Source organism: Bombus impatiens, unplaced genomic scaffold (genome assembly GCF_000188095.3).
Source record: "Bombus impatiens unplaced genomic scaffold, BIMP_2.2 scf_2859, whole genome shotgun sequence".
NCBI lineage: Eukaryota > Metazoa > Arthropoda > Insecta > Hymenoptera > Apidae > Bombus > Bombus impatiens.
In genome coordinates this window covers 102,754-111,820 of record NT_179278.1, presented here as the reverse complement: position 1 = coordinate 111,820, position 9,067 = coordinate 102,754, and the positions used below count along the sequence as shown (strand labels likewise).

Genomic DNA, 9,067 nt, shown 5'->3' with positions numbered 1-9,067 from the left:
CAAGAGGAACCGGCAACAAAAGTAATTTCAGACGAATCACCCGTTGTAATTCCTACTACTGAAAATTCTGAATTGCCGATTACTGAAATTGAAAATGTTAATACTGAACCAACAATTCTACCTGATCCATCCACCCCTATAAATACAGAACCGGAAGGGGAACCAGCAAAAGAAGTAGTTCTAAACGAATCACCGGTTAATATTCCAACCACTGAAAATCCTGAATTACCGATTCCTGAAATTGATAATATTAACACTGAACCAATAACCATTATCAATACAGAACCGCAGGAGGAACCGGCAACAAAAGTAATTACAGACGAATCACCGATTGTAATTCCTACTACTGAAAATCCTGAATTACCTGAAATTGAAAATATTAACACTGAACCAACAACCCTTATCAATACAGAACCGGAAGGGGATCCTGCAGAAGAAGTAGTTCTAAACGAATCACCGGTTGTAATCCCTAGTACTGAAAATTCTGAATTGCCGATTCCTGAATTGGAAAATATTAACACTGAACCAACAACCCTTATCAATACAGAACCGCAAGAGGAACCGGCAACAAAAGTAATTTCAGACGAATCACCGGTTGGGACTTAAAAGAATCACCGGTTGTAATTCCTACTACTGAAAATTCTGAATTGCCAATTACTGAAATTGAAAATACTAACACTGAACCAACAATATTAACTGATCCAACAACCCTTATCAATACAGAACCGGAAGGGGAACCAACAAAAGAAGTAGTTTTAAAAGAATCACCGGTTGTAATTCCTACTACTGAAAATTCTGAATTGCCAATTACTGAAATTGAAAATACTAACACTGAACCAACAATATTAACTGATCCAACAACCCTTATCAATACAGAACCGGAAGGGGAACCAGCAAAAGAAGTAGTTCTAAACGAATCACCGGTTGGGATTCCATCCACTGAAAATCCTGAATTACCGATTCCTGAAATTGAAAATATTAAGACTGAACCAACAATGTTAACTGATCCAACAACCCTTATCAATACAGATCCGGAAGAGGAACCAACAAAAGAAGTAGTTTTAAACGAATCACCGGTTGTAAGTCCTACTACTGAAAATCCTGAATTGCCGATTCCTGAAATTGAAAATATTAACACTGAACCAACAATGTTAACTGATCCAACTACCCTTATCAATACAGAACCGGAAGAGGAACCAGCAAAAGAAGTAGTTCTAAACGAATCACCGGTTGGGATTCCATCCACTGAAAATCCTGAATTACCGATTCCTGAAATTGAAAATATTAAGACTGAACCAACAATGTTAACTGATCCAACAACCCTTATCAATACAGATCCGGAAGAGGAACCAACAAAAGAAGTAGTTTTAAACGAATCACCGGTTGTAAGTCCTACTACTGAAAATCCTGAATTGCCGATTCCTGAAATTGAAAATATTAACACTGAATCAACAGTTGTAACTGATTCAACAACCCTTATTGATATAGAACCGGATGAAGTAACAGAAGTAATTTTAGACAAATCACCCGTTGGAACTTCTGCTACTGAAAATCCTAGTTTAGAAAAAGAATATAATAATATATTAACCAATTCGATAACCCCTGATACTACGAAACCACAAGAACAACCAATTACGTATATAATTTCAACTGAATCATTCTCGGAAATAGAAGATTCTGAGGATCCTGAACGTACTGTAACAGGAGAATTTACTGAAGAGCCAACTATTGGAACTGAAGCTATTGGTACTACTTCAGCTATCTTACCTGATGCTCTAATATCTGATATGACGGTACCTAAAGAAATAAATACAGGAACAGAGGCAGATAAACCATTGTTAGAAACAAGTAGGTCAGAAGAATCCATTTTACATGATCCATCTACTACACCTATCCTAAATGATATAATTACAGCTACAAAAGAAGATCCAGAACATAATAATAAAGGAAGTGATGAACAAATACCCATTGAATATGGAAACGGTGAATCATCAAATTACGATTTAAATAGAATGATAACCACTGATCCAACAAGCTTGATCAGCACAAATGGAGAATCTGTATTACAAAATGATAGTGAAACACCTAAAATTAATACTGAAGAAACATTTTCAAATGTAATAACCGAAAAGCCTGATTCTAGAGCAATGAGAAAACATTCGAAACCATTTCATAAACATTCTCAGATTATAGATAAGGAGGACGCGTGTAATAATGTTGCACAAAAAGAATCAGCAACTACACCGAATTATATACACATGCCGTCAGCGATATACTATATCGTTGATAAGATTAAGCAATGCTTGACAAAAATTTTAAATATGTTACATCACCAAGGATGACATAAAATATATTAGTGGATTTTTATTTAAAAAATTGCATTGATATATTAAATTAAAAATATAAATATAATAATATAAAATATAAATAATATGGCAGGTATAAAGATGAAGATAAAAAATTATAAATATTTGAAAATATAAATTATATATATTTAAACGTGTATGTATATATTAGAATCGGAGGTAGTTCATACAACGTCCTCAAATATTATTCCTATTATTCCAAAATAAATATTTCAGAAATTGTATTATGATTTAGAGTTTCACTAATATTATGCATTAGCTTTATCTTGTTCGTTTACTAAAGTGTAATATAAGCCTTTCTTTTTAATTAATTCTGTATGTGTACCCATCTGAAAATAAGATGTAAAAATAAATATATTAATTTAATTTAATGTCATGTCTGAAATTTTGTATTGGAATGCGTACTTCCGTGATTACTCCTCGCTGCAATACAACAATAATGTCAGCATTTTTAATCGTGCTTAATCTGTGAGCGATTACTACGACTGTTCTTCCTTGAGTAACATTGTCTAGCGCTTTCTGTACAATTCGTTCACTTTCATAATCTAACGCACTAAAGGTTATTGTATAAAATTAAAACAATCAGTTCAAATATATAGAGTTATTACAATAACTGTTGTTTATGATTCTTACCTTGTAGCTTCGTCTAAAATTAAAATGGAAGGTCTTTTTAATAAAGCCCTTGCGATTGCAATACGTTGCTTTTGTCCACCGGAAAGTTGCGCTCCCCTTTCTCCTACTTGCGTATCGTACTTATTCGGAAAATTCATAATAAATTCATGAGCATTTGCTTCTTTAGCAGCTTCAATGACCTAAGAATATTTAATAATAATTTTTCTGTAGAAGTATAACTTTAATAAACCTCTAATTTTAACAGTATTTACATCTTCATCTGTAGCATCCGGCTTTCCGTATCGTATATTTTCCATAATACTAATGGCAAATAAAATAGGTTCTTGATTTATATACCCTAAAATGTTACCTCGGAGGTAACTAGCATTGAGCGATCTTAAGTCTTTACCATCAATTGTAATTGAGCCATTATTAACGTCATAAAATCTGAAATATTTTATATTATTTTATATTATTTGGTAGACTAATTGATGATCAAATTCTATATGAAAAAAATTTTTGAATCTAAAATAATCAAAGTACCTTTCTAACAAAGCAGCTATCGTTGATTTTCCATTACCGCTAGAACCAACGATAGCTACTGTTTTCCCAGCAGGAATGTCTAAGTTAAAATTCTTTAAAATAACGTGATCTTGACGAGTAGGATAGCTAAATTCTACGTCTTTAAACGTGATATTTCCTGCCAGGGATTGGTCTGTAATAACTTCTCCAGTAATCATCTGATGTGATGGTGGCATTTCTAGATACTATAATAAGGGATTGGATTACAATAAAATAAAAAATACTTTTCATTGTATTGATATAAAACAAAATTGTATATATACCTCAAAAACTCTAGCACCAGCACTAACACCTCTAACATACGATCCAAATAACAATGATAATTGAGATAAAGATTTTTGTATAGTTTGTGTGGCCATTAAAAACGCCATTAAATCTCCTGGAGATAACTGCCCAGTAGACATTAAATGTCCACCAAAATATAAAGTACAAAGTAAGATACCATTGAGAAATAGATTTGTCCCCCCTTGGAACAAAGCAATTCCCAAACCTAATTTTTCATATAATGTAGCTCCTAATGTAGTTTCTTTGCAGAACATTTCTATCTCTTTTTCTTCGGCTGAAAATGCTTTCACCTATAAAAATAATATGCTATAAATTATTTAAAACAATTTATCATTATCATACATGATATTACCGTTCTAATATTTTGTATGGCTTCCTCACAAACATCTGCAGATTTAGCAAGTTGATTCTGTGCCTCTATAGATAATTTTCTTAAACCTCTTCCAAGCAATGTACCGATAAGAATTATGGTAGGCAAAGATAACACTGTAGCTGCAGTCAATTGTGGTGAAATTCCTATCACAGAAACTATACACCCAATAATTTGCGTGGTGCTTCTCAAGCCTTGTGATATACATATTTTAAAGGTACTTTTAAAGTCTTGAATATCACTGGTTAATCGACTTACTATTTCACCACTACGATTCTTATCAAAGAACGTGATGTCTTGCATTATAATTGATTTAAATACATCTTTCTTTAAATTCATAGCTATTCTTTCTCCCACGTGTGAAAGCATATAAATATATACAAAGGTAAAAAGTGCCTAAAAGTAAGGGATTTCCTATAATTTTTCAATTTAAATTATTTTATAAATAGTATAAAAAATATACTTTTTTCCTGATAAACATTTACATACTTGTGCAACATACATACGTGCTAATGCAAATGCAGGTTCTGTCAATTGTAATAGCACAGTTTTCAAGCTATCTTCTCCTTTGGTTTGACAGATCTTTGTTAATATATTTATAACATTTCCAACGTGTTGTGGTATCCAAATATTTAATACAGCAACAACCATTGCACTCTAAAAGTTAAAGTTAACAATTACATAAGTATACAGAAATATAAAATCCATATATGCATATGTATTGTACACAAATACTTACTGACAAAGCTATCAATAATTGCCAAAAATATGGATACAAATATTCTAAAAACTTTCTCCATTTCAAAGTCAATTCTTTATTATCTTTTGTAATATTTTCCGAAATTTTAAGCGTTTTGCCTTCAACAGCAGAAGTATGACACTTTATCATGCATGTTAATACAATACTACCTAAACCGCCTGAACCAAATTTTAAAACTGTTGAGAAATTTTTTAATTCACTACTGTCATTTTTTACAGGCTCTTTGATACTACTATTAAATTTTCGTTTTGCTAGATTAAAAGGTTTGTCCTTTTGTTTCGATAGAAATAATAACAAGGAACTCCTGTAACAAAAATATTTATAATGATTGAATACAAATTTAAGATTAGTACAATTTATTATATGAAAAATTTATTACAAAACATGAATGATACCTTGAACATTTTGAATAATTAATATGTTTAAATAACACAGTCCTCAGTATAGACATTTTCATAAAATATTATTTTATTCGTTATTTAATTCCATAAAATATACTAGCATTCGAGTTATTTTTTATGATATACTTGTCATGTCTCAATTTGTATGAAGCAATAAAAGAATACTCTTCATTTATTTTTTATTTTTAGGAACATGATGACTAGTCAAATACCAGCTATTACCTAATGAATTAACAAACATTCATTCATACCAAATTCATAATACCAAAGATAATTAATACTGTGCCAAGGGGAGCGCCATATTGAAAGCGCTTGCAACAATTTTGTTTCCCAAATTTGTCACTAGATAGCGCTTACTGTACTGTTAATTTTGATAGCCTCTCTACAACTTGTTCGTGATGGAACACATGGTAAAAATCGAGTGAAAATAGTGGATAAAATCTGATAGAATATAGAATGATGCTGAAGCAACAGTGATGTATTAAATCAAAAGTTAGAATTGTATGTCGTGTTTCAAATTCGTTTACAGTAGAATTCTTTTGATGAAAATTCTTTTAATGAAGAAAGAATTTAAAGTAAGTTGTTATCTAAATCTTATATTCAATATAATGACAAACATATACCATGATACTGGTGTATTATCAATATTAGTGATAAATTACGAAAAATAAATGAAATATGGAAGATGAACATAATAAGATGTGTTTAATGTAGACTATAAGAGGAATTTAATTTTGTAAAAAGATATTAAATATGGCTACCGTGATTTACGCGCCAAGTCTTTCAGTTAGTTTGTCGCAACCTATAAATTAATTTATAGTGTTCAATCTATATACAACTTAAAAACACGAAGGAAATATATTTTTTGAAATATTGAAAATACATTAGCGAAATGCTGTTTTATATTTTATTTGTATTTTGCCAAATACTTCTTTTTGTTTTGAAATCGTAATTCAAAATGGCGCTTATATTTGATTTTTTTTACAGATGAATTGCACCTAGATAAATAAAAAAGGATATATTTCGATTAAGGTTTAATAACAATATTGCAATTAAGTTAGAGGTAAATTAATTTATAGCAATAATTCTTCAACGATAACATTTATATTTACGCATTCTAAGCAAATCAAATAGATATTGGTGGATATTAATTTATCCATCCACTGAAACAATAATTCTTCAATATAATACTATAGTCTACCGAGAGCTAACGATTTGAATATTTATTGAGGCAACAGCAGAATATTACATTGTAATTTCCAATAACAATTTCATGGTAATACTATTTATATAGTATATTTACAGTATACTGAATAACATGCACATACATATATAAATCCAAAAAATGAACTCGTTATTTGCAATAAAAAAGGTGGTCATCACTAGCAAAAAATGTTAATGCTTTGCAAAATTAAATTTTTAATTAAAAAAAGAACAAATAGAATTATCAATATTTAATAACTTTAATAGGAATAGTAGAAGAACTGGCCGTTTTAGACTAGAATTTTTCAAAAATTCAAATTACCAAAACAAGTCAACAGTAACTGCAACCACATCTGGTCCGAACAAGAAATAAATGTCCTGATTATGAAAAAGAAATTGCAAGGAGGCCTTAAAGCACTGTTACTTGACAAGTTTAATGGCAATATTAAGGTAGAAGCTAATTGATAGACCTAATTCAAACCCATAGTTACGAATAGGATATTCGTCATTCATTAAAAAAGGGAAGTTGCTGATCACAAAAGAAGGAAAATTGCATGAAGATTTTAAAGTATCGATATTTAACAAGTTTAAGAGGAATGGTAGAACAGCAACCGGTCTGTACAGTACACGAAGATCTCGTGTCATTGCCAGACTCGCTGAACACTCGAGCAAGTACTTAATACTACCCTCTGCGGTGTATTCAAGGCGGGAGCGAGCATTTCAGAGCGAATGTAATAGCCGCACAGGCAATTAAACGTGGCAAATACATAAATACACGTTATTAACTTTGCGTACAAAGAGGCTGCCGGGACGATTAGGCCTTTCGAGGCTCAACTGTTCACCCTAAATCTCGGCCTTCTTCTCTGGTTCGCCTGCTCCTCATCCAACGCTCGCAACGAGTCGCAATTTCAGAGCTTTTTCATGGGGCCGATGCATTACCATACTGATCAAAGCTGCTGCTTTCTGCATAACGCACAGGGAACAACGGCTCCCCGTTGTTATCCGTTAGAAAAACCGTGTGTCTTCGGTGAGATAAGTCGAAGAGTGGCTTGTTACGTTCGTGGATGTGCGGCCCAAGTACGCTTTTGATTTTCGTAGGCGTAGAGTTCTTCTACTCTCGGTTCTTCAACGTTTTAAACGGCCGTATTATTTTCTGCTGGTGCTTCTGCCGTTTTTTAATATCGTCTAAGGGCGAAATAGTTTATCTTCTCTTTGATAAAAGAATGAGGAGAAATATATACTTTAATCTCTATTATTGAAATTTTATATAGCTGTGAATACATAAGTTTATGGAAAATTTCTAGAAAATAGTACGGAATTAATATGGACGAAATAAGATTTTTGGAAAGTGCATGTATGTATGAGTATATTAAAGTATATATTAAAGTAAGCATATTAAAGTATTCTAAATTACATAATCATGAGTCCGAGCATCCCGTTAAATGTAATATCAGAAGAAATACAAAGGTTTCACCAAACGTAGGAAATGACAGGAATATTTTACTATTTATTAAATATTTGAATCTCTCGATAAACAATGAACTAAAGTAGGGTTACTCCGCTTGACCTTAATTTCTATGTATAACATCGATTATAATTAAATTTAATTATAATTTTATATAACATCCATTATATTGCAGGAACAGTGAAAAATTGATCTTGTATGATGAGAGTCTTGTTTGCTAAGGGAAAAATTAAATCAATTCATGGATATATAATTTGCAAGCTGCGATTCATAAAAAAGAGAGCACAATCGAGCGAAACGCGTCGAACAAACAAATATTCCGAAGCTCCGCTCATAAAAGCCTCGATTCCACCGGGGTTGCTATTCCATCTTTAACGAATCGAAACTTGTGAGAGGCGAGCAGAGCATGGGCGGTCGGTGGCGCGTTAAAACACTTTCTTCGACAAAAGCCATCGAGGCTCGAGGTCAGCCTCTTAACCCAGATTCCGAGTCGGAAGGCGAGAAGACAGAAGCTCTCGGTTACACACGATCAACGCGCTCAATTCAAGAGAGTCCCTTAACCTCTTCGTCTTCGGAAACATCCGCCTGCAACTCTACGTTCCAATGCGACCACCCCAAAAAGAGAAGACGAGGTAGAAACAAAAGAAAGAAACATAAAGCAAGAAGAAAAGGAAGACAAAAAACGTAAAAAGAAAGGGAAAAATTTCAGTATAAGCGTAATAACTACGGCGCGCGATACAGCGACGGTAAAAGAATGGTCCAAATGAAGCCTCCTAAATTTCAACACCCTCTTCGCCAGAGCGACCAGAGCTCCACAACGCCATTCTCCGGCTCTCTTCCTCCGCCTTCGACTTCCCTTTGTCCGCTCTCTCGTTTTTTTCCCCCGCTCCCTTTAGCCCTCGCCCCGTTTTCTCGATACTCTCCCGGTATATCCAGCCTGTTCCTTTTCTTCCTCGGTCCTTTCGGCGGTCTCTGTCGGCGAGCCGATGCCCTCGCAATCAGCCGGCAAAGTGGAGTCGCGCG

The 9,067-nt window shown here is 33.0% G+C and overlaps 2 protein-coding genes across 2 annotated transcripts; one reads left to right on the top strand and one right to left on the bottom strand.

Annotated features, from left to right (window-relative positions):
• The first annotated feature begins 963 nt into the window (after positions 1–963).
• LOC105681899 (Golgi-associated olfactory signaling regulator-like) lies at positions 964–2,380 on the top strand. The gene is made up of 2 exons (XM_024372073.2): positions 964–1,848; positions 1,915–2,380. Exons 1-2 carry the CDS (start codon positions 996–998, stop codon positions 2,340–2,342), a joined length of 1,281 nt encoding a protein of 426 aa, XP_024227841.2. The 5' UTR covers positions 964–995; the 3' UTR covers positions 2,343–2,380.
• Positions 2,381–2,468: 88 nt separating this feature from the next.
• On the bottom strand, positions 2,469–5,703 carry LOC100745679 (mitochondrial potassium channel ATP-binding subunit). The gene is made up of 10 exons (XM_003494600.4): positions 5,371–5,703; positions 4,955–5,279; positions 4,705–4,872; positions 4,198–4,611; positions 3,824–4,135; positions 3,522–3,745; positions 3,251–3,425; positions 3,000–3,178; positions 2,772–2,919; positions 2,469–2,695 (listed from the first exon to the last, which is right to left on the bottom strand). The coding sequence occupies exons 1-10, from the start codon at positions 5,430–5,432 to the stop codon at positions 2,615–2,617; spliced, it is 2,088 nt and encodes a 695-aa protein (XP_003494648.1). The 5' UTR covers positions 5,433–5,703; the 3' UTR covers positions 2,469–2,614.
• Between the last annotated feature and the right edge of the window lie 3,364 nt (positions 5,704–9,067).

Excerpts from the sequence above, each read along its gene's own strand:
- LOC105681899 (XM_024372073.2), top strand. The coding sequence starts at position 996 with ATGTTAACTGATCCAACAACCCTTATCAATACAGATCCGGAAGAGGAA. Across the intron at positions 1,849-1,914 it reads TAAACCATTGTTAGAAACAA|CTACAAAAGAAGATCCAGAA; the intron begins GTAGGTCAGAAG and ends ATATAATTACAG.
- LOC100745679 (XM_003494600.4), bottom strand. The coding sequence starts at position 5,432 with ATGAAAATGTCTATACTGAGGACTGTGTTATTTAAACATATTAATTAT. Across the intron at positions 4,612-4,704 it reads CACGTATGTATGTTGCACAA|GCACTTTTTACCTTTGTATA; the intron begins GTATGTAAATGT and ends CCTTACTTTTAG. Across the intron at positions 4,136-4,197 it reads CCATACAAAATATTAGAACG|GTGAAAGCATTTTCAGCCGA; the intron begins GTAATATCATGT and ends TTATTTTTATAG.